The 27,968-nt window shown below is 47.8% G+C and overlaps 1 protein-coding gene and 1 non-coding gene across 2 annotated transcripts; one reads left to right on the top strand and one right to left on the bottom strand.

The window, feature by feature from the left end:
* SARM1 (sterile alpha and TIR motif containing 1) lies at nt 1–27,410 on the top strand. The gene is made up of 9 exons (XM_036268911.1): nt 1–824; nt 15,162–15,780; nt 17,987–18,199; nt 18,515–18,606; nt 18,717–18,952; nt 21,100–21,202; nt 21,279–21,468; nt 27,056–27,177; nt 27,265–27,410. The coding sequence occupies exons 1-9, from the start codon at nt 355–357 to the stop codon at nt 27,392–27,394; spliced, it is 2,175 nt and encodes a 724-aa protein (XP_036124804.1). The 5' UTR covers nt 1–354; the 3' UTR covers nt 27,395–27,410.
* On the bottom strand, nt 14,476–14,579 carry LOC118635211. The gene has a single exon (XR_004960534.1). It is a non-coding gene; the product is annotated as a U6 spliceosomal RNA (small nuclear RNA).
* Nucleotides 27,411–27,968: the final 558 nt, after the last annotated feature.

Here is a 27,968-nt window from a genome sequence, read left to right on the forward strand (position 1 = left end):
CAGGGTCGGGGCTGCTGCGGAGCATCTCTGCCAGCGGAACACGAGCTGGAGCCTTTCTTTGTTCTGGTGGCTGCTTCCTACACCCTCCGGCGTCTGGGTCTATCCCTCGCCTCCCAGCTCCCTCCTCCTGTCCATCCCCTGTGTCTGGACCTGCATCCTCTTTCCCCACCGCTTCGTCCCGGATCCTGTCCTCACCCCTCCCCGAGCCACTTGCCTGGTACCTTCCTCTCCATCCCTCCCTCCTGCATCTTCTTCCCCCTGACCTCCTCTCAGGTCCCCCTTTTCCCAAGGTCCGGGTCGCTCCGCCCAGCCCTGCCCCTCCAGGTCAAGGATGTCCCCTGCAGCCCCGCGCCGATGGTCCTGACGCTGCTCCTCTCTGCCTACAAGCTGTGCCGCTTCTTCGCCATGTCAGGCCCACGGCCGGGCGCCGACAGACTAGTGGTGCCGGGGCCGGACGGGGGCGGCGGCGCGGGCCCATGGTGGGCCGCAGGCGGCCGCGGGCCCCGCGAGGTGTCGCCTGGGCTGGGCACCGAGGTGCAGGGCGCCCTGGAACGTGCGCTGCCCGAGCTGCAGCAGGCGCTGTCGGTGCTGAAGCAGGCGAGTGGCGCGCGGGCTGTGGGCGCCGGCCTGGCCGAGGTTTTCCAGCTGGTAGAGGAGGCCTGGCTGCTGCCGGCCGTGGGCCGCGAGGTAGCCCAGGGTCTGTGCGACGCCATCCGCCTAGACGGCGGCCTCGACCTGCTGCTGCGGCTGCTGCAGGCGACGGAGCTGGAGACGAGAGTACAGGCCGCTCGCCTGCTGGAGCAGATCCTGGTGGCTGAGAATCGGTGAGGGTGCCGGGCTGGGGGGAGGGCGCCGCATGTGTTGGGCAGCAAGGGCGGTGGGGCGCCTGGGTCTCCCGTGTGCCTCGCACTGTGTCTTCCCTGCCTCACCTTACCTGCACTACATCCCTGGTAGGGATCAATGTGTCCATTTTACAAATGAGAAAACTGATGCCTGGCGAAGTTTAGTGACTTGCCCAGCGTCACACAGTGAAATAACACAGTGGGGTGCAGCCAGGATTCATTCCCAGGGCCAGTGAGGAAAGAGACAGAGAGAGGAGGTATGATGTAGTAGGACAGGAATTTGTCCCTGATTCTGAGGATGGAGATAGGATCCTTTTGACAATGACCCCCTAAACTCACAGCCCTCCTCCCCACAGGCCTGGATGCCTTTCTATGCTACCTTCGCTCTCCTATCCCATCTCCCTCCCACTGAGAGAGAGAAAACACAATGCTCAGAAAATTGGGGGAACCCCCTTTTCTCTCTCCCCAGGCTGAAATGAGTGCCAATCTAGGGTTACTTGCCCCCTCCATGCCATCCCAAATCCACCTCCTGTTTCTTGCTTCCTCATTTTGGTCCATGTAACAGGCCAGACATGATCTCACTCTGCAGCTGCTGATAGGGATCAGGTTATCTGCTGGGGTGCATAGATGGGGGAGAGGAAAGTGAGGTGTGGGGCTAGGCAGGGGCCAGACAGAGTATGTGTTCTTCACCCCTTTTCCACATTGTGTCAAGATACAGCAAAAAGGAGAAACATATGTAACAAAAATTAATTTTAAAAAAAAGATACAGTAGGTGGGGTCCAACTGAGGCCTGACTGCCACTCTCTTGCCTGCCTCTTGGGATCTCCCCTAGAATATGAAGACCCCTGAGCTCTCACGTTCCCTCTCCTTTGATGCCAGAGCGGATCAGATTGTCACACCTCAGTGTCATGCTGAATTCTCAGGCCCCTCGGGTTTAGAAGGGTCACTTTTAGCTCATGCAGAGCTCACAAGAATGATGGTCTTATGTTAGGGGTGCTTTCCTTGCCATTTTTTAAAAAAGTAAAAATGTCAGTGGTAGGAATGATACAACTCTCAAAATGCATGAATGAAGAAATTTAAATTGGAAAAACCAAGTTAGGATTCTGCTTGTTCAGCAAGTCATTAATCTCTCAGCTAACATCAGGTGCCCTGATGGGAATAGACCGTAAATTTGGAGGGCTAGCAAATGGAGTGGGTGCTCACTGGATGTGTGGGCCCATGTCGGTGCCCTGTAGGCCTGGTATGTGGGATGGGGCAGCTATGGCTAGAACTCCTGGGGATGGGTGCAGCACCCTAGGAAGAAGAGGTGTACAAGATGAAAATGACACTGATATTCTCAAGGCTGAAAATAACAATTCTTACACGATTCATAATTACTGAGAGAGACTTCACAATAACCAGTGTCCCTGGCCCCAAGTAACCACATACGAAGTTGTACCTTAGGTTCAGGCACCACTTCAGGACCAAGGACAGAGCCCAGGGCGTCTGGTCGGGATCAAAATCCTCACAAAGAAAGGCAGTCTGTAGTGGAGCTCCCCGGCGGTCTAGTGGTTAGGATCTAGGATCGGCGCTCTCTGAAAGGCAAGTCTCCTCACCCCTCTAGACTGTGCCTGGAGGAGGTTGGAAGGGAAAGAAGAGGGGTGACCACAGATAATTTGTGTTTATAAAATCTTTTTCTTCCTCTACCAACCAACCTCCTCTTAAAGAGTGTTTTTCCATTGATGTATCCACTCGTTTTGCCATTTCCTGCTCTGCAGCTCTCTTCTTCCCAAGTTGCTGCCCCACCCACTTTCCAGGAGCCCAGTTGACAGCTTCCCTCACCCCCAAATACCAGATAAGTCCAACAGGATAGGGCCCTCTGAGCTTGGTCCCACAGCACCCGGTGAGGGCCCCATCTGACTGCTAGCCCTCTTAATTCACAGCCCAGCCCATCAGGGGACCAGAATGAGGTTAGATTATTTAACTCAGAGAGGTTAAATGGCTTTCCCAAGAATGCATAGTGAATAAGTGGAAGAGACAGGATTTTTTAAAACTCAGAAAACTATTGTTCATACATTTAAAAAGTGCAAAAGTCTGAAAAAAAGATTCACAAGAACTTCTTTCCACCCAGAACCCCTTTCTGAAGACAAGTGAAACCAGTTTCTTTTTATTATTATTTTTTTTGTTTAATTTTCACCTGAGGATATTTTTCCATTTATCTTCAGATGGAGTGGGAGGGATGGTGGGAGGGAGAGAGAGAGAAACATTGATATGAGAGGGACATATCAACCAGTTGCCTCCAAAGGACCCCGACCGGGGCTGGGGACTGAATTGCAACTGAGGTATGTGCCCTTGGCCAGAATTGAACCCATGACTCTTTGGTCTGCAAGCTGACACTCTAACCGCTGAGCCAAACTGGCCAGGGTGAAACAAGTTTCTTATACATCCTTCCAGAGAGAACTGATGCCTATATATGTATATACACATGCTTGTATATGTATAATTTCCTCTTCCTTTAGAGCTGGAATTTGAACCCAGACCCACAAACTCTCAGGCTGCAGAAGAACTGGGAGCTGAGGGAATAGTTCTCACAACAAGCACACAGTTCAAGTTCTGTAAAGGTGCCAAATGCATAGGGACAGGTGAGGGCTGGGGGTCAAGAGACTCAGAATAAAGTCCTCTTTCTGAACTGATGTTCCTGAGCAAGCCCTTCCCTTCACTGGTCCCGAGGAAGTGGGGGTGTTGGATTAGATGATTGTTTAAGCACATTCTGGTTCTTATATTATTAGAATTTATGTAGTCAGATTATTCTGGAAGCACAAAATACAGATTAAAAAAAAAGGGTCTTGAGCTCTGAGGACAGACATCTATGCCTCTTACCAGCTGTGTAACCCTGGGCTTGTCTTAGAACCTCTCTGAACTTTGACTTTCTCACTGAGAAAAGGAACAACTGCAGTGCTGGCTGCCCAAGTGGATGATCAGGACCCTCTGTTCCTTTGGACTGCAGTGAAACTCAGTGATCAGCTCAGGAAAGCACTGCTGGCCTTATGCCATGTTCTGAGCTCAGCCGGGCTCTGCAGTGGACACAAGAACTGTGGTCATTGTGGCACTCACTAGGCAAAGACTCCATGGCTGGTTGGGTCTCTAAGCCTCTGGGGCTAATATCACCTGTGGAGGACATCATTTGTGGCGATCAGGAAGACAGGGAACTCACTTCTGCCTGGTATGTGGCATCTCTCCTGGCTGCTCTTTGGCCTCCTGGTTTTCTCTCTTGGACCTGTCCTCCCCGCAGCAGCCAGAATGAGTTTTCTAAAACCCATGTGTGACCAGGTCACTCCCCTTCCTGAAGCCTTTCAATGACTCTTTATTACCATCAAGATAAATGCCTTAGTGTGCTCAAAAAGCCTCCAGGACGCTTCTCACTTTTACCTTGAACCCTCCACCTCAGCCACTTGAAGTGGCTTTACTTCAGCATGACTGAGGCAGGGACAGGTGCCCAACTACATCAGCTCTCAGACACCTTCAAGCCTTTTCATACATTTATGCCTAGAATGCAAGCTCTCCTTCTTTCTCTCTCTCTTTTTTTTTTTATCCTCACCCGAGGACATTTTTCCATTTTTTGTACAGATAGAGCGGGAGGGAGAGAGAGAGAGAAACATCGATGTGAAAGGGACACATCGAGTGGCTGCCACCGCACGACCAACCAGGGCCGGGGACAAACTGCAACCGAAGTACGTGCCCTTAGCGGGAACCGAACCCGGGTCTCTCCGGACCGCAGGCCGACGCTCTAACCGCTGAGCCAAACCAGCCAGGGCTCTTTTTTAATTTTATCATTTTTTACTTTCAATGACAGTTGACATACATTATTATATTAGTGTCAGGTGTACACTCCAGTGATTAGACATTATATAACTTACTAAGTGATCATCCCAATAATTATTGCACCCATCTGACACCATGCATAGATATTAGAATATTATTGACTACATTCCCTATGCTGTATTTTACATCCCATGGCTATTCTGCAACAACCAATATGTACTTCTTAATCCCTTCACCTTTTTCACCTATCCTCCCAACCCTTCTCTCATCTGGCAACCATTAAAATGTTCTCTTTATCTATGAGTCTGTTTCTGTTCTGCTTGTTCATTTGTTTTGTTTTTTAGATTAAATTGCTGATAGATATGTATTTATTGCCATTTTATTGTTTATAATTCTTCTTCTTCTTCTTCTTCTTCTTCTTCTTCTTCTTCTTCTTCTTCTTCTTCTCCTTCTCCTTCTCCTCCTCCTCCTCCTCCTCCTCCTCTCTCCTCCTCCTCACTCCTCCCTCCTCACTCCTACTACTACTACTACTACTACTACTACTACTCCTCCTCCTCCTCCTCCTCCTCCTCCTCCTCCTCTTCTTCTTCTTCTTCTTCTTCTTCTTCTTCTTCTTCTTCTTCTTCTTCTTCTTCTTCTTCTTCTTCCCCTATAATACCAGTTTAGTGGTGATGAACTCCTTTGGCTTTTTCTTGTCTGGGAAGCTCTTTATCTGTCCTTCTAGTCTAAATGATAGCTTTGCTGGGTAGAGTAATCTTGGTCATATGTCCTTGCTTTTCATTACTTTGAATATTTCTTGCCAATTCCTTCTGGCCTGCAAAGTTTCTGTTGAGACATCAACTGACAGTCTTATGGGAGCTCCCTTGTAGATAACTAACTGCTTTCTCTTGCTGTCTTTTTTTTTTTTTTTTTTTTTTTTTTTTTTTAAGAGAGAAAAAGAAAGGGAGAGAGAAACATTGATTTGTTGTTCTACTTATTTATGGTCTATCATGTGCTCTGACCCATGGATAGAACCGCAACCTTGGTGTGCTGGGATGACACTCTAACTAACTAGGCTAGCTGACCAGAATCTTCTTTAAGATTCTCTCTTTGTCTTTAACCTTTTGCCGTTTAGTTTTGATGTATCTTGATGTGGGCTGCTTTGGGTTCATCTTGTTTGGCACTCTACATTTCCTGGACTTGTAATGTCCATTTCCTTCACCAAATTAGGGAAGTTTTCTGTCATTATGTTTTCAAATAGTTTCAATTTCTTGCTCTCTCTCTTCTCCTTCTAGCACCCCCATGATGTGAATGTTGGTACACTTGAAGTTGTCCCAGAGGCTTCTTACACTATCCTCAAGTTTCTGGATTCTTTTATCTTTTTGCTGTTCTGATTTGGGTATTTTTTTCTTCCTTATATTCCAAATTGATGGTTTGATTCTCTGCCTCATCTACTCTACTGTTGATTCCTTGTAAATTATTTGTTTCAGTTCATGTATTCTTCATTTCCGATTGATTCTTTTTTATGCTGTTGAGGTTCTCACTAAGTGTATTGAGCATCCTTATAACCAGTGCTTTGAACTCTGCATCTGGTAGATTGCTTGTCTCTATTTTGTTAACAGTAGTTCTTTTTCTAATTTTGTTCTGTTCTTTCATTTGGAAAATGTTTTTTTTTTTTTTTTTTTTTTTTTTTTTGTCTCCTCATTTCAGCAGCCTCCCTGTGTTTGTTTCTATGCATTAGGTAGAGCTGCTATGTTTCCCAGGCTTGGTAGAGTAGCCTAATGTAGTAGGTGTCCTGTAGGGTCCAGTGGCACAGCCTCCCCAGCCACCCAACCTGGGCACTCAAGGTGTGCCCCCTGGTTGGGCTGTGTACAACCTCCTATTGTAGTTGAGACTTGATTGCTGTTTGCATATCAGTGGAAGTGGTTTACCCCCAGCTGCAAGGACTGGCTGCGACCACTGACCACTGATCTCCAACCACCATGGAAGATCAGCTCTGCAGAGCCCACCCCACAGAGCAGGACTTCAACAAGGCTCTGGTGCCCACACAGTCCAACCCTTGAGTTTGTTGCTTGTGGAGGTGTTTAGGTGGTGGTGCTTCAGTGTAATCTGAAGCTGTTTACTGGATACATTGGCTCTGGGGCTTCCTGGGACATGTAGGCCAAGGTCAGCCACCACCTGTGTTCTGCCCAGGGCCACCTGGCATGAACTACAAAGCAATCTGCAGAAGACTGCTACTTGTGCTGGGCTTGGAGGGGCCCCAGTGAGGCCAAGCTCTGAACCAAGGCTGGCTGCTGCTAGTGCTGGGCCTGGGGTCACTTAATGAGAGCTTGCTGAGGTCAGATGCTGCTTGTTTGAGAATTTTAGGAAAGTATGGCATATGAGCCAAGACAGGCCATTCCTATGGAAAAGCCACTGGAAGCAGCTTGGGTGGGCCTGAAAGTTGAGTGGGGCAGAGCCTCGGGGAATCAGCAGGTAAGTGAACAGTGATAGCCAGGTTGATGGAGTGTCAGAAATGAAGCCTGCCTGCTGGCTCTGTGGGTGGGTGGGTGGGTGGGGTGCCTCATTAAAGGAACAATGGCTTCTGCCAGCACTTCTGTCTGGGAGAAAGCTGCCCACCTCCACCCAGCTCTTGCCCTGATGTTGGACAATTCAGTTCCTCTCAGTGTATCTCTGGTGCGTTTCAAGCTGCTGTCCCCATGCTGGAGCTTAGAGGGAGTGAGTCTAAGTTAGTCCATTGCAGACCCTTTAAGAGGAACTACTTGGGACTCTAGAAGCCTCTGTCTCCCTCAGCCTCAATCCCTGCTGGTTTTGACAGCCAGAAGTCAAGGAGACTTCACTTCTTGGCACTGGAACCCTGGGCAGGGGGGCCTGGTGTGTGGCTGGGACCCCTCACTTCTCACGGGGTACCTCCACAGCTGAGATATTCCTCCCATTTTTTTTAATCCTCACCCAAGGACATTCTTTGATATTTTGTTCAGATAGAGTGGGAGGGGGAGAGAGAGAGAAACATCAACGTGAAAGGGACACATCGAGTGGTCGCCACCCACATGACCTAACCAGGGCAGGAGACAAACTGCAACAGAGGTACGTGCCCTTAGCAGGAACCGAACCCGGGTCTCTCTGGACCGCAGGCCGACGCTCTAACTGCTGAGCCAAACCGGCCAGGGCATTCCTCCCACTTTTTATCCACTACACATAGTATGGGACCAGTTTGTTCCTGTCTCTGCTTCTCCTACCAGTCTTGATGAGGCTTCTTCTTTAGTTCCCTAGCTGTAGGACTTCCATTCAGCTCAATTTTAGGTGGTTCTGAATGATGGTTGTTCTGTAGTTTAGTTGTAATTTTGATGTGGTTGTGGGAGGAGGCGTATTTTCCTCACCACCATCTTGACCGGAAGTGCCCCTTGACTAATGTTCCCACCATCTTTCTGACTTAATCTCATAGACAACCATTCAATATATAATGCATATCTTTCTATCTGTGTTCTGGTGAAATCTTTGTTCTTGTTTTACATATATATATCTATATTTTTAAATATGTTTTTATTGATTTTTCAGAGAGAGGAAGGAGGAAAGACATAGAAACATCGATGTGGAATAGAAACACCAATCGGCTGCCTCCTGCATGCCCCCCACTGGGGACAAAGCCCGCAACCCAGGCATGTGCCCTGACCAGGAATCGAACTGGGACCTTTCAGTCCATGGGACGATGCTCAGTCCACTGAGCCAAACCGGCCGGGCGTGCATATATTTTTAATTTACACAAATTGTGCTGTTATATAGCACATTCTATTTCTAACTTTCCCCCTCTCAGTGTTATGTTAAGATCCTTTATGTTACTATGTTATCATCTGCTCAGTTACTTGTAACTGTTCCATAGTCGTCCAGACTGGGTACCTGCCCATGTTACCTCTCCAGCCTCCGAGGCTTGACACTGAACTGTCCCCAGTTTTCCCCACCACAGATAACACTGCAGAGAATGACCTTGACTATATCCTTTGATGGATCTGTTACAATCTCTTTGGAATATAACCCAAGAGTCCCAATTTCTGGCTCATAGGGTGTGTGTCACCTTAATTTCATCCACTCACCCTAGCCTACTCTCCAAATGGACTGTCCCAGCTTATACTTCTACCCACAGAGCTTCAGGGTGTGCATGGCCCCACACCAGCGTCTGTGTTACCAAGCTTCTGCTTTTTACCTGTCTAATAGGTGTCAAGTCATTGCTATTTTAATTGTCACTTATCTGATTGCTAATGAATTAGAGTATCTCTTTGTTAACATTTTGGATTTTCTCTTTTGTAACTTGCTCTTTTTTGTCTTTTGCCCATTTTCGATTGACTTTACTGCCTTTTTCTGTGGGTTTGAATATTTATTTATATATGCGATATATGAATTCCTTGTTGGTTTTAAATGTTTTCTTGTTGGTTTTAGTTACTGCAAATATCTCTGGCCTTCTTTGTATTCTTCAAACATGCCAACTTCATCAGCCCTCACTCAGGGCTTTTGTCTTGGCTGTTCTCTCTGATTGTTATGTTCTCCCAGATATGTAGAGGCAGGGCTCTCGGGATATTTAACCCAATGGCACCTCTTCAGACATTTCCCTGCACCCAAGCATTCTTCATTACATCATCTGGTTTTGCTATCATTATGGCCATGTCACTACTATCATGTCAATTCATTTTTCATGTTAAAACATTGTTCAGTGTTTGTCTCCATATTATCTGAGTCACTCAGTCACTGTTTCACTTCAGTCTCTGGCACACAGGTTCTCAATATATATGTGTTGAATGAATGAATGAATGAATTAATACACCCCAGTCACATAGCATGGTGTAAAGAGAAGTTTGAAGGTAAGGCTAAGAGTATCAAGTGACACTGTTGTAACCCAGGAGATCGACCACACTCAGACTCCATTTTTCAGTTTTTGGGGATGTTTTATTACCTGCGCAGGGACTGCAGCCAACCTACACAGAGGAGAACTGCAGCCCCGAGCTCAGGGGGAGGGTTGCTTATATAGGGCAGGGGTCATTCAAGAGTTTAGCAGAGCAAGCAAGCTGCATGTACAGAAGCGGAGGCAGTTAGCGATAAGCAGGAGGGAACGGAGGGAGGAGGGAGCTGAGGCGAAAGGGAACTGGGTGAACTGGGTCAGCATACATCTGTCCTGCTATTCATTCCATTATCCAAGTTTTAAAAACTAACAAATTCGAGACATATCAGCGGTCAGTCAGGTGCAATACACACATGTTGAACAGTTACAGTTTTATGGGGTAAAGGGAGCTTCAGTTTCTCCCTATCAGTTTCTTTACAGAGCATGCAGGACACTCTGGCCTTGGGGCCGTTTCTGTCCTCCCTTTTCTTGAAGGATGTTGCTTTTCAAATTCCCAGTGAAGGTCAAACTCTAGTTAATTTTTATGGAGCTAAAGCCCTCTATAACATTCCCCATTGTTCATCTTGCTGTCTCTGAGGTTGTTAATTAGGGCAGCTTAAAGACAAGTTGGATTCTAAGGACAGTGAGCTACAACAACAATTCAAATGATGATAAGAAGTTAACAGTTATTAATTCGTTTGTGCCAGGCACCGTGGCAAGCACTTTACCACATTAAAATGGATTATCACATTTCATTCTCATAATAAACCTATAGAGTAGGTGGTGTGTTGTTTGTTTTTTTAATCCTACTTATGAGATGAGGAAACTAAGGTAGAAAGATGAAGGAAGGCACCCAAAGTCCTGCAGCTAGAAAATGGCAAAGAATTTGAAGCCACCGAGGGAAACCGTGGGCTGTACAGACATTTTCAGAGTTGCCAGTGTTACTTTAATTGGACTGCCTTCATAATTCATTGCCTCTGCTTCAACAATGTGCAGTTCATCCTTTGCACCAGCCCCTAAACTGACTGTTCATAAAGATAATTGGTGCTCATTTTCATCATTATCCACCTTAAAGTGATAATCTTTGTCGGCCTTTAGTTCACAACCGAAAAGATAGTTCTGGGGCCTCAGAGGGCTCATGTCCATGTCCATTGAATCTTCCATGGGGTGGTAGCACGCACTTAGGTGAGAGAAGGCGGACGGAGATAAACGACTTGTGTTCCGCAGCACAGACGCGCGCACGGAATCACACCAGGGCGAAAATAGCAAAGAATTTGAAACCAGGATCCCGGGGATCCGCTCCAGAGCTGGATTTCTTTCTTTCTTTTCTTTTTAAAAATTTTTTATTAATTTATTTTTGTTACAGATGTTTCTCCTTTTTTTCCCCATTAACACCCTCCTCCCCATCCCTCCACCCCATACCCGGCTTTGTTGTCCATGTCCATCGGTTATGTGTACATGCATGTAAGTTCTGTGGTTTATCTCTTCCCTCCCCTCACCACCCCCTCTTCTGAGGGTTGTCAGTCTGTACCCTACATCCACATCTCTGGGTCTACGCAATTCCTCAGACTGTTATGTTCATTATATTCCACAAATAAGTGAGATCATGTGATATTTGTCTTTCTTTGTTTGGCTTGTTTCACTTAGGATAATACTTTCCAGGTCCCTTCATGTCATCTCAAAGGATAAGAGATCTTTCTTTCTTACAGCTGCATAGTACTCCATTGTGTATATGTACCACTGCTTTTTTATCCATTCGTCTACTGATGGACACTTGGGCTGTTTCCAGATCTTAGCTATTGTAAATAGTGCTGCTATGAACATGGGGATACGTATATTCTTTCTGATTGGTATTTCAGGCTTCTTAGGGTATATTCATAGAAGTGGAATCACTGGATCAAAAGGCAATTTAATTTTTAATTTTTTGAAGTAACACCATAGTGTTTTCCATAATGGCTGCACCAGTTTGCATTCCCACCAACAGTGTACTAGAGTCCCCTTTTCTCCACACCCTCACCAACACTTGTTTGATGATTTGTTAATGGCGGCCATTCTGACAGGTGTGAGGTGATACCTCATTGTTGTTTTAATTTGCATCTCTCTGATGATTAGTAATGTTGAGCATTTTTTCATATGTCTTTAAGCCATTTGTATGTCCTGTTTGAAGAGGTGTCTATTTAACTCCACTGTTCAGTTTTTTTTATTGGACTCTTTGTCTTCCTTTTGTTGAGTTGTATGAGCACTTTATATATTTTGGAAATTAACCCCTTAGCTGATATATCATTGGCAATAATGCTCTCCCATACAGTGGGTTGCCTTTCCATTTTGATGATTGTATCTTTTGCTGTGCAGAAGCTTTTTAGTTTGATGTAGTCCCATGTGTTCATTTTTTCCTTTGTTTGGGTGATGTGTCAGTGAAAATTCTGCTGTGTATGATGTCCGAAGTTTTGTTGCCTAATTTTCTTCTAGGATTTTTATGGATTCACAGGTCACATTTAAGTCTTTTATCCATTTTGAGTGTATTTTTGTGTATGGTGTAAGTTGATGGTCTAGTTTCTTTTTTTCTTTTTTCTTTTTTTGCATGGAGCTGTCCAATTTTCCCAACACCATTTATTAAAGAGGCTGTCTTTACTCGATTGTATGCTCTTGCCTCCTTTGTCAAATATATATATATATTTTTTTATCCTCATTCGAGGACATTTTTCCATTTTTTGTACAGACAGAGTGGGAGGGAGAGAGAGGAAGAGAGAGAGAGGGAAACATCGATGTGAAAGGGACATATCGAGTGGCTGCTACCCGCACGACCAACCAGGGCCGGGGACAAACTGCAACCGAGGCACATGCCCTTAGCGGGAACCGAACCCGGGTCTCTCCGGACCGCAGGCGGACGCTCTAACTGTTGAGCCAAACCGGCCAGGGCTCCTTTGTCAAATATTAATTGAGCATAATGTCTTGGGTCCATTTCTGGGTCCTCTATTCTGTTCCACTGATCTATATGCCTGTTCTTGTGCCAGTACCTGGTTGTTTTGATTACAGTAGCTTTGTAGTATAACCTGATATCCAGTATTGTGATTCCACCTACTTTGTCCTTCTTTTCAAGATTGCTGTGGCTATCCAGGGTCTTTTTTTGGTTCCATATGAACTTTTGAAGTATTTTTTCTAGTTCTGTCAAATATGTTGTTGGTATTTTGATGGGGATTGCACTGAATCTATAGATTGCTTTGGGTAATATGGACATTTTAATGATGTTAATTCTTCCAATCCATGAACAAGGTATATACTTCCACTTTTTTATATCTTCCTCTATTTCCTTTTTCAATGTTCTGTAGTTTTCTGCAAATAGGTCCTTTACTTCTTTGGTTAAGTTTATTCCTAGGTTTTTTTTTTGTTTGTTTGTTTGTTTTTTTGCCACAATGGTAAATGGGATTGTTTTTTTTTTTAATTTCTCTTTCTGTGAGTTCATCATTGGTGTATAAGAATGCCGTTGATTTCTTGACATTAATTTTGTATCCTGCTACTTTGCCAAATTCATTTATTAAGTCTAGTAGATTTTTGATGGAGTCTTTAGGGTTTTTTATGTATAATATCATGTCATCTGCAAATAATGACAGTTTCACTTCCTCCTTTCCAGTTTGGATCCCTTTTATTTTTTTTTTCATGTCTGGCTGCTGTGGCTAAGACTTCCAGTACTATGTTAAATAAGAGCGGCAAAAGTGGGCATCCCTGTCTTGTTCCTGTTCTTAAGGGAAATGCTTTTAGTTTTTGCCCATTGAGTATGATATTGGCTATAGGTCTTTCATATATGGCCTTTATTATGTCGAGATATGATTCCTCTATTCCCACATTGCTGAGTGTTTTTATCAGAAATGGGTGCTGGATTTTGTCGAATGCTTTTTCAGCATCTATTGATATGATCATGTGTTTTTTATTCTTCATTTTGTTTATGTGGTGTATCACATTTATTGATTTGTAAATATTGTATCAGCTTTGCATCCCTGGGATGAATCCCACTTGGTCATGGTGAATAATTTTTTTGATGTATTGCTGGATCCAATTTGCTAGTATTTTGTTCAGGATTTTGGCGTCTATGTTCATCAGGGATATTGACCTGTAGTTTTCTTTCTTTGTAGTGTCTTTTTCTCGTTTTGGAATTAGAATTATGCTGGCCTCATAAAACGAGTTTGGAAGTCTTCCTTCTTCTCAAATTTTTTGAAATAGTTTGAGGAGAATGGGTGTTAGTTCTTCTTTGAATGTTCGGTAAAAGTCCCCCGTGAAGCCATCTGGGCCTGGGCTTTTGTTTGCTGGGAGAGTCTTGATTACCTCTTCAATTTCCTTAGTTGTTATTGGTCTGTTCAAATTTTCTATCTCTTCCCGGTCCATTTTTGGGAGACTATGTGTTTCTAGAAATTTGTTCATTTCGCTTAGATTGTCGAATTTGTTGCCATATAATTGTTCATGTAATTTGTTAACTATCCTTTGTATTTCTGTGGTGTCACTTTTTACTTCTCTTCTTTCATTTCTGATTTTGTGTATTTGGGTTCTCTGTCTTTGTTTCTTGATGAGGCTAGCTAAGGGTCTATCGGTCTTGTTTATCTTTTCGAAAAACTAGCTCTTTTTTTCATTGATCTTTTGAATTGTTTTTTGTGGTTTTTTTTTTGTCTCTATGTCATTTATTTCTGCTCTGATCTTTACTGTTTCCTTCCTTCTACTTGCTCTGGAGTTTTCTTTTTGTTTGCTTTCTAGCTCTTTAAGGTGTGAGGTTAGATAGTCTATTAGAAATTTTTCTTGTTTCTTGAGGAAGGCCTGTAGTGCTATGAACTTTCCTCTCAGAAGTGCTTTCGCTGCAACCCATAGATTTTGTGTTGTTGTGTGTTCATTTTCATTGGTTTCCAGAAAATTTTTAATTCCTTCCTTGATCTCCTCAGTAACCCATTCATTGTTTAATAACATGCTATTTAGCCTCCATGTGTTCCAATGTCTTTGAAAAATATGGAACGCTTCACGAATTTGCGTGTCATCCTTGCGCAGGGGACACACTAATCTTCTCTGTATCGTTCCAATTTTACCATATCCCCTGCGAAGCCAGCACCCGAGCTGGGTTTCTTTTTTGTTTGTTTGTTTTCCTATCCTTACCCGAGGACATTTTTCCATTTTTTGTTAAGATAGAGTGGGAGGGGGGGAGAGAGAGAGAGAGAGAGAGAGAGAGAGAGAGAGAGAGAGAGAGAGAGAGAGAGAAACATCGACGTGAAAAGGACACATAGAGTGGTTGCCACCCACACGGCCCAACCAGGGCTGGGGACAAACTGCAACAGAGGTACGTGCCCTTAGCGCGAACCTAAACCGGGTCTCTTTGGACCGCAGGCCGCCGCAAGCCGCCGCTCTAACCGCTGAGCAAAACCTGCCCAGAGCTGGGTTTCTTAACCAGGACACATACTGCGTGTCCATGGGAGGGTATAGGAAAGGAATGGGTGTGGCCAGGAGGAAGCACCCTTATAATCAGAGAAGTCCGGTCTTCCCAGGCAAGAGGTGAGGGGGGAGGCCGGAAGAATAATGCTGTCCTTCATGTCCTATATGACATTAGTGAGGCCCACAGAGTATAAGTGACCAAGGGGCAAGCCAACACCGCGGGCCCGGCAACTCCACCGTCCCCCTCCACTTTCTTTCGGCAGGGACCGGGTGGCGCGCATCGGGCTGGGCGTCATTCTGAACCTGGCAAAGGAACGCGAGCCGGTAGAGCTGGCTCGGAGCGTGGCAGGCATCTTGGAGCACATGTTCAAGCACTCGGAAGAGACGTGCGAGCGGCTGGTGGCGGCCGGCGGCTTGGATGCGGTGCTGTACTGGTGCCGCCGCACCGACTCGGCGCTGCTGCGCCACTGTGCGCTGGCGCTGGCCAACTGCGCCCTGCACGGCGGCCAGGCGGCGCAGCGCCGCATGGTGGAGAAGCGCACCGCCGAGTGGCTCTTCCCTCTCGCCTTCTCCAAAGAAGACGAGCTGCTGCGGCTGCACGCCTGCCTCGCCGTGGCGGTGCTGGCCACCAACAAGGAGGTAGAGCGCGAGGTAGAGCGCTCCGGCACGCTGGCGCTCGTGGAGCCGCTCGTGGCCTCCCTGGACCCCGGCCGCTTCGCCCGCTGCCTGGTGGACGCCAGCGACACAAGCCAGGGTCGCGGGCCCGACGACCTGCAGCGCCTAGTGCCGCTGCTTGACTCCTCGCGCTTGGAGGCACAGTGCATCGGGGCTTTCTATCTGTGTGCTGAGGCCGCCATCAAGAGTCTGCAGGGCAAGACCAAGGTGGGTGCGGGTGTGGAGTTGGGGCAGGGGCGGGGGTGTTAGACTGAGAAGGTGACCCAAAGCAAGAAGGATGAAGAACCAGTCATTCTGGTCTGGAAGGCAAGACCAAGATTTTAAAGCAGGGGACAGGTGGGGTTTTTTGTTGTTGTTGTTGTTGTTGTTGTTGTTGTTAATCCTCAACCCGTGTTTAGAAAGGGGGGGGGGGGCAGGGAGGAGAGAGAAATATCTATGTGAGAGAGACACATCAATGGGTTGCCTCCTTTATATGCCCCAACTGGGGCCCAGGATGGTACTTGCAACCCAGGTACATTCCCTTTACCGGGAACAGAACCTCAGACCCTTCTGTACTCGGGCAACACACCAACCACTGAGCCACACCAGCCAGGGCAAGGGACACATGTTTTATAAAGATCACCCCGGTACTGTGTGGAGATGGGATTGGCAAGGGTGAAATTGGAAGTAAGGGGACCAGATAGGAAGGAGGCCATGATAGGGGCGCAGTTGGGATGGCGGAGGTCAGGACTAGGGCATAGAGAAGCAGAGAGAAGATTCCAGAGGTGCTGGAGAGCTAGAATTAGGACTTGGCAGGTGACTGGGTGAAGGAGAGAAAGGAGCTGAGGATGACTCCTGATTTTGGACATGGGCACAACCCAGTGGATCGTGGCACCAGGTATTGAAATAAGGTGAACTTTGTGAGAGACAGGTTGGAGTGGGGGAGGGGAAGAGAGTGAGTTCACTGGGACAGATTGAATTTGAGGTGTGTGAAAGATGACCAGTTAGGGAGCTCCAGTGGGCCATTTTGTCATTTGGGTCTGGAGTCCAGGAAGAAGATGAAGAGTAAAGATAGAGGCTTGGAGCAGGTGCCAGTGTGTCAGCCAGACAGCTCCCACCCGAGTCTCCAGAGGTCCCCCTGCTGAAGCCCTTATCTGAAACCTTTACCCTCTGCTTTAACTTGCAGTGTGACCTTGGGTATCTGGATTCCCCTCTCTGGACCTCTGTATGTCTCATTTTATCCTTGAAAATTGAAGGAGTGGACCACAGCAGTAGTTCTTACCCTGAATGTGGGACTAATAACAATTAAATTATCAAAAGTTTGCATTTTTATATCTTAAAACATTACAGAATGGAGATTATCCCTATAATGTCATCCTCCATACTTTCCATTTCTCTGGGAATTTGGGGGATTGGTGACAGCTGGTGCACAGGGAGTGGTGCACACAGCATGAACCACCCTGCCTTTATCACAACTGTTATCTGGGGCTGCTCAGAGGAGTGTGTCTCGCAGATGATTGTCACGCATTGTGTGTGTCCCCACAGATCAAGGAGACACTTGGTGTTAAGGGGTCTCTGAGACCTCTTCCAAGGTCCACCGTTCTAGGAGATTCTGATTCTCCTCTTTGTACCCCAGAGTTGGACCATGGGAGGACTGGCTTTTCAAAGCAGGTCATTTGCTTTAGGACAAGCCTTAAAGGGGAGTTGGGAGTAGGGAAGTATTGGGTCTGGGCAGCAGCCATGACCCCAGCAAGGCTAGTGAGTGCAGTTCAGTAAAGACATAGTAAGCCCTCACTCTGTTGCCTGCATTGTGCCAGGTACAGGACTCCAGGGGTGACTAAGACATGACCTCAGCTTATCATTCAGTAGAAGTTGCATTATCAACTAATGCCAGTGGCATTCAGAGTGTGGTACAAGGTCTAATTGGAGGTGTGGACCAAACTGGGCGGGAATCAAAGCAGGCTGCAAGGTGGAGGTGCTAATCAATTTGGATTCCAATGGATGAACAGGATTCCCCAAAATAGCCTGGAGGAGCTAAAGGTCTGGGAACACCATGGCCCAAGACCCAGAGATGGGAGAACCTTCGTGGGTGGATGTCAGACAAGTGTTGGTTGGTGAAAGGTGAGGTGAGCTGGGAGTGGTGGACAGAGGCTGCACTGTGCCAGGCCCGGTGGCCATACTGAGAGCTCAGACTATCCCCAGGACAAATGGAAGATGTAGAGGGGAGACATGAAGAGGACCTGCCTGGTCAAGAGCTTTGAGAGAGCTTCAGAAAGGGGAATCCAGAGGACCTGATGATTTATTGGATGAAGGCAGGGCTAGGGCCGATGGTGGAACTTTCAGCAGTGAGAAGAAGTTAAGCACAAGGGAGGGACTGGGCACAGCTTGCTGGAAAGCTGGTGCGTACAAGACACCCTCTCTCCACCCTCCCTAGGTATTCAGTGACATCGGTGCCATCCAAAGCCTGAAACGCCTTGTTTCCTACTCCACAAATGGTACCACGTCGGCACTGGCCAAGCGCGCGCTGCGCCTGCTGGATGAGGAGGTGCCGAGGCCCATCCTGCCCTGCGTGCCCAGTTGGAAGGAGGCCGAGGTCCAGATGTGGCTGCAGCAGATCGGCTTCTCCCAGTACTGCGAACGTTTCCGGGTATAGTCGCGCAGGGCTGCCTCCCGAGTCAGAGCCTACGCCAGAGCTGGGGCATCCCGGAGGGCGGAGGGCGCCATGCACGCAGGCGACCTTGCCTGTCTGGTCCTGCAGGCCCTTGGCACCAGGGTGGCCTTTTGGGGGTGGGGAGCCTGTGATCAGCACTTTTCAGGGTTCCTCGGCTCTAATCTGGGTCTCATCCACTTCCCCTTCTCCCTTCTCCAGTTCTCTCCCCTTGCATCTTGTGCTTGGGGTCCAGGTCTGAGAAAGGGAGCCAGCCCTTCCTTCCTCCTTTCTTATCTCTGACCCCATCCCTAGGAGCTGCAAGTAGATGGCGACTTGCTTCTTCGGCTCACAGAAGAGGAACTCCAGTCCGACCTGGGCATGAGATCTGGCATCACCCGAAAGAGGTACGGAGCCTCCTGCCTGCCTGCCACGCCCCCCCCCCAGCCGAAACACCCCCTTGGCCACTAGCCAATTTGAGTCAGAACTTCAGTGTCCTCTCCTCCCTGGGGCTCAGATTCTTTAGGGAGCTCACAGAGCTCAAGACCTTCGCCAACTACGCTACGTGTGACCGCAGCAACTTGGCTGACTGGTTGGGCAGCCTGGACCCGCGCTTCCGCCAGTACACGTATGGCTTGGTCAGCTGCGGCCTGGACCGCTCCCTGCTGCACCGGGTGTCAGAGCAGCAGCTCCTGGAGGACTGTGGCATCTGCCTGGGCGTACACCGCATGCGCATCGTCACTGCCGCCAGAGGTCAGCCTGCCCATGTGGGACCCTACCCCTGTCCCATCTCCATCCCTGGGGGGTCAAGGGGACACACATAGTGGGGCCTCAGAGCCAGATGCTGTGCCAGACTGGATTCTGAGGGTGCAAAGATGAATGTGTTGCACTTGCTCTCAAGAAGTTCCCAGTCTGATGTGTATAGGTAGGAGGGTGGGAGTAAGGTAGGCATATAAACTGGGGGTGATCACAATAGGAGGCATGCCTAGGACTTCAGTGGGAGCCTAGAGGAAGTACTGCCTACCCTGTCCACCCAGGTCTAGGCATCTAGGAAGTCCTGCCTACCCGGACCACCATGTCTTGAAGGATATACTGCAGGGGTGGGGGGTGGGGGGTAGCAGCAGCAGGAAGAGCAGACAGGTAAAAGGATCAGCATATGCGAGTATGGAGGTGAGACAGAGGATGGAGAGTCCATACAAGAGTTATGGGTGGGAAGACAGGTGGTTTATTCTATTAGACAACAGCTTACACAGTATGGTTTCTGGAGGTACTTTAGGGAGGTTATGAGGGCTCTCGCAACCCTCTTTGCTTACTATTCAGCTAATATTTATTGTCAATTACTATATGCCAGGTCCTGTATTAAGTTCTGAACAGGTATTATTTCATTAATCTCTACATCCATTTGATGCAGTGGGTGTTAATTTTTTAAATCAACTTTTTAAAGAATGAAAGAGATAGAATTTAACTTAAAAGTGTCCAGTTTGAAGAGTTTTGAAAATGCCTATTCCAGTGTAACTACCATCATAATCAAAGATAAATAATATTTGCATCAAGGGTGTTCATTTTAAAGATGATGAAACTAAGATGAAAGAATTTAAATACATTTTCCATTGTCTAAAAGCCATTAAATAATAGAATTAGGATTTGAAACCCTCCCTTCCTGCTTCATAAACCACAGATGTTGTCTGTGAATGTTAAGTCTGATATTATGAGAAGATGGATTCTTTTCATTCACATATTCATTCAGCAAGTACTTACTAAACTTCATCTCAAAGCTGGTCAATTTTTATCATTTCCTAAGAAAACCTTAGGTTTCTTTTTTTTTTAAGGCTACTGTGGAAAAAATAACTTAAAAATCTCTTTTCTACAGGGAGTAAGGAGCAATTAATGTTTTTTTGTTTGTTTGTTTGTTTGTTTGGTTGGTTTTTATCCTCACCTGAGGACATTTTTACATTTATCTTCAGATAGAGTGGGAGGGAGAAAGGAAAAGAGAGAGAGAAACATCAATTTGAGACACATTGAGTGGTTGCCACCCACATGACCACAACAGGGGCCAGGGACAAACTGCAACCAAGGTACATGCCCATAGCGGGAACCGAACTCGGGACTCTCTGGTCTGCGGGCCGATGCTCTAACTGCTGAGCCAAACCGGCCAAGGCGCAATTAATGTTTTTTAAGTGGAGGCAATGATATGTTCAGACTTGGATTTTAGAAAGATCTCTCTGGTGGCTGTGCAAACAGATTAGACAGGGCAAGTGTGGATTTGGGAGACCACTGAAAAGGCTAGAGCTGGGGCCTGAACACAGGGAGGGCCCTGAGGCTGGAGTCTAATTATTTAGTAGGAAGAATCCACAAAACACGGTGCCTGATGCTGAGCACTGAACATGAGTTCCACAAGGGCAGGGTTTGTTTGTTCTGTTCATGGCTGTATCCCAAGCACTAAGTATAGTGCCTGGCACACAGTAAGCACTTCGTAAACACTGTTGAAGGAATGAATGAATGAGGCAGGAGGTGAGGCTGACACCCAGGTTTCTGACTTTGGTGGGAAACTAGGAGGAAAGAGACTATAGGAAGATTTAAGATGCGTTGGGTTTGGAGCGCCTGTGGGCAGCGGGCTGTGCAGGTCTGGAGCTTCAGAGAGAGGGCAAGACTGAAGGTGCATGTCAATGTCCCTAAAACACAATGCCTGCCTCCTGAGAGGGACTCACCAAGCGTTATAAGCCTTACTTCCTGTAGACCCCACCTCTCTACCTCAGTGACCCTTTTTGGAGCAAGGCACCCTGCCTGGGCTGGGTTGGGCTGGGCTGGGCTGAGAAGGCTGGATGGGCAAAGGATAATGTACCTCATTGTGAGTGATGGGGAGGGGCCACCCTCACCACGCTGTCTCTTGACCCCCTCAGAAATGCTACACTCCCCGCTGCCCTGCACTGGCTGCAAGCCGAGCGGGGACATTCCGGATGTGTTCATCAGCTACCGCCGGAGCTCAGGCTCCCAGCTGGCCAGGTGAGGAAGAGCGGGCAGGCAGGCAGCCTCCGGCCTTGGTGCAAGGCCAGGGCAGTGACATAGGACCTCTTCACAGCCTCCTGAAGGTGCACCTGCAGCTTCATGGCTTCAGTGTCTTCATTGATGTGGAGAAACTGGAAGCGGGCAAGTTTGAGGACAAGCTCATCCAGAGTGTCATGGGTGCCCGCAACTTTGTGCTGGTGCTGTCGGCCGGGGCACTGGACAAGTGCATGCAGGACCATGACTGCAAGGACTGGGTGCACAAGGTAGGTGCTGGCGTCTGTGGTCCCAGCATTGGCCTGTGGCTCAGGGGACAAGGTTCTCCTCCTATTCTTTCTCATCTGTACACTCCAGCAACCTCCATAGCCCAGCTGGCAGTCAGCAGTCACAGCTCCTACTGTAATAGGACTCGACCAAGTCACTTAGGCTCACTGAGCCCATTTCTCTCATCTACAAAATGGACATAACTTACCTGTCCTATTCATCTTAGAGGATTGTCGTGAGGGTCAGAAAGGAATGAAAATACTTTGAAAAATAACCTCATGGAGGAAGGCAGGGGAGCACATTGTTAGGCACAATGGAATCATTAAGAACACAAAGCTTGCCCTGGCCAGTGAGGCTCAGTTTGTCAGAGCGCTGTCCTATGCACTAAACGGTTGCAGGTTTGGTTCCCAGACAGGGCACATACCTAGGTTGCGGGTTCAATCCCCCGTTGGGCGCATATGGGAGGCAACTGATTGATGTTTCTCACACTGATGTTTCTCTCTCTCTCCCTTCCTCTCCCTCTAAAATCAATAAAAACAAATCATTGGTGAGGATTAAAAAAAAAAAGAACGCAAAGCTATGGGTTTGAGTCCTGGCTCTGGCCTTGAGCACGTTACTTCATCCCAATGAGCTTCATGTTTATTACTGTAAAGTGGGTAATTATAGTACCTAACTCCCTAGGATATTGTTATAAGGATTAAAAGAGCTAAAATCTGTTAAGGGCTTAGCAGAATGCCTGGCGGTATAGTAATTGTTCTATAATGGTAGCGATTACTATTATTAATATAATTATTATGAGTACTGTTTAACTCACCATTGTATCTTCAGTGCCTGACACATAGTAGACACTTATTGAATACTTGTAGAGCAGGTGGATGGATGGAGCCATATCATGTCTGCAGGTTATTAATCATTAACCAATAAATAGGAATTGGGGCCAGGGCTGAGGGGTGCAGAAGTAATCTGAGATGGGGCCCTTGTCCTAAAGCAGCTAAGGAGACAAGAATATGTCCAGGATGAATCCAGGTAGGTGAACATCTTTCTTGCCATAGGAGCATGGAGAAGGGAGAAAACATTAAGGGCAGGAATAATCAGGGAAAGCTTCGTGGAGGAGACAGGACTTGAGAAGAGTCTCAGGAATTTAGGTAGGTGAAAGAGAAAGCATCCCTGGCAGGGGAACAGCATGAGCAAAATCAAAATTAGGGATGAGAAAGGTACAAGAACCTCCATGCATCACTGGGATTGCTTTCTCCATGTCACAGATGAAGAAACTGAGGCTCAGAGAAGCAGATTTTTGCCATGGCCACACTGGGGTAGAAATCAGAAAGGCTGGGCCTTGAGCCCCGTCTCTCTGGCTGCACAGCTCATGCCCTTTCCCAGGACCTGTGTTCCATGGCACAGGCCTGAGGTTGTTTGTGGGAGGTGGTGGGAGAGGGCTGATTCAGCTGACACCAGAGATGATTGTCTGCCTTTCTTTCCAACTCCATGTCCAGTGATGTCATATTGGCAGCTTAAAGTCAGCCATGGTGGGAGTATTTACAGTAAGGAAATCAGTAATGACTACAAATTGGGATTTTATGTGCTTGGTGGGTGGGCTGTGTTTTCTCCCTGGATAGCTAGCTGAACGTTTATCAGCAGACCACTGGCTGGATAAGAAGTATGGGACAAGGCTGTGGAGCACCTAAGACAGGGAGGGAGAGACTTGTGCTTACGGCCCTGAGAAAAGGGGTCCCAGGAGTGTACTGACGCCACACCAGTGGGTTCCAGGGAGAAGGCTCTGACACTGGAGTGCAGACCAGATTGACAGTGGGAAAGGGGGTCAAGCCCCAGAGGCTGTTTTAGGGGCTGACTATCAGGCTTGGTTTGGGGAGGGTCATGGCTGAAGGCCTAGAGCAGGTGGCAGGTGGCCTTCTGAGAGAAAGAGACAAGTGTCTGTGAGCTCCATGAGAGCTCAGACCTTGCCTTACCCACACGGTATCCCTCATGCCTGAACCATGCATGGTACCAAGCAGGCTCTTGGAGATTTTATAGAAGAACTGAATCATTGGTAAAACAGATGAGTGATTCTGGTGATACTGAGATGACTGGGGAAACCATAGCTATCTACTAGGTCAGAAGACTTACCTCTAATCAAGTTATTCTTCACCAGCTGAGTGATCTTGAATCCATTTTCCCTCTCTTGGCCAGCTTCCGAATCTATTCGATTAGCAGTGTACTGTTTTTGGTTCTGTGTAATTCTGGGTGAAGCAAATGTCTCAAGGTTTTCAAATAGCTGCAGGGTCAGACTTCATTCAGATTCTCAGCAGAGACACAGAGGGCTTGGTTGAAACAGCCCTGGACTTGGGATCTGAAGGCATGAGTCAAAGCATGGCGCCTCCTCGGCTGGGTGTGTGTGTGACTTACTAGCAAGTCCCTTCCCCTCTCTGGGCCTCCTTCTTTTTTGTAAAATGGAGAGGTTCCCCATGAGTCAATCAGGGTTGAAGTTATGCAGGTACTTTCCCCAGGAAGGCTGTGCTCAAGGGTCTTGGCACCCAGTGCTGTCCCAGCGGACTGCAAGGAGGGAGGAGGCAGGCGGGGAGGTGGGAGCCTTTGCCTTGGAAAAGTCCCAATGGCTCCATCATCCCTCCTTGATTGTTTTTAGTGCTTAATTGCCTTTGGTTTTAAAACTCCTTTCCCTGAAGCCACATTTAGTGGGTAATCAATATGGAAAAACCACAAGCGAACTGCACTCAGGGCAGTCCAGTCCCTGTGGTTCCCCCCTTGGAAGAAAAAGAAACCAAGAACGTTCAATAAGCACTTACCAGAGCACCCGTTAATAGTAAGTAATACCCTCAGAACACCCTTGTGAGGTAGGTTTATTATCCCCACTTTGCAGAGGAGGAAATAATAGCGCCTATTATTTATTAAGCATGTACTACGTGCTAGGCGCTGTTCTAGCCACTTTCCATGGGATGTGATATCGTAGCTACTCCTTCCAATGATCCAAGATAGGGACTGTCATCAACCCTCTTTTATTTATTTATTTATTTATTTGTTTGTTTGTTTGTTTGTTTGTTTATTTAAAATCCTCACCCGAGGACATTTTTCCTTTTTTTTTTTTTTTTAAATTTATTTTTTATCCTCACCCAAGGATATTTTTAGTGGGAGGGAGAGAAAGGAAGGAGAGAGAGAGAAACATCGACGTGAAGGGACACATCGCGTGGCTGCCACCCGCACGACCAACCAGGGCTGGGGACAAACTGCAACCGAGGTACGTGCCCTTAGCGGGAACCGAACCCGGGTCTCTCCGGACCGCAGGCCGACGCTCTAACCGCTGAGCCAAACTGGCCAGGGCCATTTTTCCATTTTTTGTTCAGATAGAGTGGGAGGGAGAGAGAGAGAAACATTGACGTGAAAGGGACACATCGAGTGGTTGCCACGCGCACGGCCCAAGCAGGGCCGGGGACAAACTGCAACCGAGGTACATGCTCTTAGTGGGAACCGAACCCGGGTATCTCTGGACCACAGGCCAACGCTCTAACCGCTAAGCCAAACCGGCCAGAGTCCATTTTATGTATTTAAAAAAAAATTTCCCCTTTATTAATTTTAGACAGAGAGGAAGGGAGAGGGAAAGAGAGACAGAAACATCATGAGAGAGAACATAGATTGGCCGCCTCCTTGCCCCTCACCGAGGGTCTGGCCCACAACCTGGGCATGTGTCCTGACCGGGAATCAAACCGGCGACCTCTTGGTGCATGGGTCGATGCTCAACCACTGAGCCACACCGGCTGGGCATTAACCCTATTTTATATATGAGAAAACAGAGGCTTTGAAACCAGTTGTTTTTGCCTCAGGTCACAAAGCCTGTGCCAGAGACTCAATGTGAGCCCTGGTCGGATGGTTCCACAGTGTATTCCCTAACTGTTATGCTATGTTGTTTTCATTCGTTCATTCATCCAGGCGCCCATTAAGTATTTAGCATGGCTTAGTGAAAGAGACTGAGAAATAAGGTGAGTAAAAACCAGATATCATCCCTGCCCTTTCGTCTGGTGGGGAAGACAGATATTAAGTAAATTATTTATCAATTAACTTAAATTTGCAACTGTAACGTGCTGCAGAGGCTATGAGAGCCTGTTGTTGCTAAATACTTAATTGTGTGCCACAATTCAATTTATTTCTGATATAGTCGTCCCTCACCACTTTGCGCTTTGACTTTTGCGGCTTCACTCCATTGCGTTTTTTTTCTAATATATTCATTAAAAAGTTGATTGAGACAGTGAAAATGATACAGCGCACGCTCAGTTGTCTGAGTCAATTACACACCTCTGTATTACAATTACAATTAAAATGACTGTACGTATAGACTAGTCGAGCACCCCAGGAATCCTTCAACGCCAGATGCAACTGCTAGAGTCTGGAACTGATTAACCGCGATAAACGAGGGACAACTGCACTGACCACCCGGAGCGAATGTCAGACTCCACAGGTAGAAGGGCTCGGTCCCACAAGGTTGCCCTCACTTCAGATGCCAGTCGAAAGTTCTGGGTTCCCAGGCTACCCACCTTTCTGACTTGGCTACAAATTCAGGGGTTCCCATGACTCCTCCAACCAGGTTCAATAATTTGCTAAAATGATGTGCAGAACTCAGGAAAGCACTTTATTTGCTGTTTTTTTGTTTGTTTTTTAAATCCTCACCCGAGGGTATTTTTCCATTTATGTTCAGATAGAGTGGGAAGGAGAGACAGAGAGAGAAAGAGAGAGAGGGAAACACTGATGTGAGGGACACATTGATTGGTTGCCTCCCACACGACTCCAAGCAGAGGTGGGGACTGAACCGCAACCAAGGTACATGCCCTTTACTGGAGTCGAATCCAAGACTCTTTGGTCCGAGGGCCGATGCTCCAACCACAGAGGTAAACCAGGGCTACTTTTATAAAGAATATAAAGGTCTGGGGGACGGGTGCAGGCAGGGGAGGTGCCCTCCCCAGGCCACTCTTCCAGCAACCAGATTTGTTCACCAACCCACTCCACTTTTAGGGTTTTGTGTTTATTTTTGGTACGTGCCCCTAGCAGGAACTGAACCCCGGACTCTCTGGTCCGCGGGACTCTCTGGTTGGAGCAGGGATTCTCTGCTCCAACCACTGAGCCAAACCGGCCAGGGCCGTTTTTAGGGGTTCTTTATGGAGGTTTTATCATGGCATGATTAAGTCATTGGCCCTTGGTGCTTGAACTTAATCTCCAGCCCCTCTCTCTTCCCTGGGTGGGTGTATTTGGGGCTGGGTGGGGCGAATTAAAAGTTCCAACCCTTGAATCAGGACTTGATCTTTCCCTCAACCAGTCCCCATCCTGAAGCTACCCAGGCACTCCCCAACTCCGGTCACCTGGAGATTGGAAAGGTTTTAAGAGCTCTGGACCAAGAACCTAGGACAAAGACCAAATATTTATTTTTTATTACACCACAAAGGGTGAGGGAGAAGTCAAGGTGGACCTAAGGGCCAGTATCCCACCCTGGCTCCACCCTCAGGATGTTGTTGGCTCTCCCAGTGTCTGCCTGGCCCCAGGGTCCCTAGTTGGGGGCCCTGGTCTCTTCCTCCTCCCTTCTTTCTGCAGGAGATCGTGACTGCTTTGAGCTGCGGCAAGAACATCGTGCCCATCATTGATGGCTTCGAGTGGCCAGAGCCCCAGGCTCTGCCCGAGGACATGCAGGCCGTGCTCACCTTCAATGGCATCAAGTGAGGAGGGGGTGGGTGGGTCCACAGGCCCCCAGCCAGCAACTCCCTCTGCCTAGCCCTCTGACCCACCCACCCCTGTGCCCACAGGTGGTCCCACGAGTATCAGGAGGCCACCATTGAGAAGATCATCCGCTTCCTGCAGGGCCGCTCCTCCCGGGACTCATCTGCGGGCTCCGACACCAGTTTGGAGGGTGCTGCTCCCATGGGCCCAAGTTAACCAGTCCCTAGTTCCCACGTCCTGCTGTGACCCCCATTTCCATCATCTCCCTGGAAGGAGCAGCTCCTCACGCCAGTCTTCCTGGGCTGACATAGCCTGGGCCCTTCTCAGGAAATGGCTCTTCCTCTCCCAGACCCTCATGGGCCACCGCAAACCCAGCTTCCTCAGCACCCGCAAAGGGAAGGGAAGCTGGGCATTGGCATGGTAAGGGTTAGCCGCCCTTAAGCCCTGCCACCAGGTTCCCTGTCTCAGGTGTGAGGGTCACTGATCAGCTCTGGAGACACTGAAGAGAGGTTTGCTGCACACAACCCCGTTTCCTGCCGCGACATTAGCCAGCTTGAGCAGGGGGACGTCAGGCAGCCTCTGACAGGAATTAAGGCAACGCCCAGCCCTCCCGGCCAGACCAAGTGGCCTGGGCATGAGCCAGCGGGATGAGAAGCCAGTGATGCTCTCCACCTAGACTGTGGTCCCTGGGCTCACCACTTCCTGCCGCGCTGTGGCCTTGCCCTGTAATCACTCAGTGCCCTTAGCCGGCCCTGCCTGGTCCCAACTCCCTCCCAGCTTCCTGAGGTAT

Source organism: Molossus molossus, unplaced genomic scaffold (assembly GCF_014108415.1).
Source record: "Molossus molossus isolate mMolMol1 unplaced genomic scaffold, mMolMol1.p scaffold_m16_p_19, whole genome shotgun sequence".
Lineage (NCBI taxonomy): Eukaryota > Metazoa > Chordata > Mammalia > Chiroptera > Molossidae > Molossus > Molossus molossus.

What these genes read in the sequence shown, in the direction of transcription:
- SARM1 (XM_036268911.1), top strand. Translation starts at nt 355, where the DNA reads ATGGTCCTGACGCTGCTCCTCTCTGCCTACAAGCTGTGCCGCTTCTTC. An exon ending in ATCCTGGTGGCTGAGAATCG is followed by an intron (nt 825 to 15,161) that starts GTGAGGGTGCCG and finishes TTCTTTCGGCAG; the next exon opens with GGACCGGGTGGCGCGCATCG. An exon ending in CTCACCTTCAATGGCATCAA is followed by an intron (nt 27,178 to 27,264) that starts GTGAGGAGGGGG and finishes CTGTGCCCACAG; the next exon opens with GTGGTCCCACGAGTATCAGG.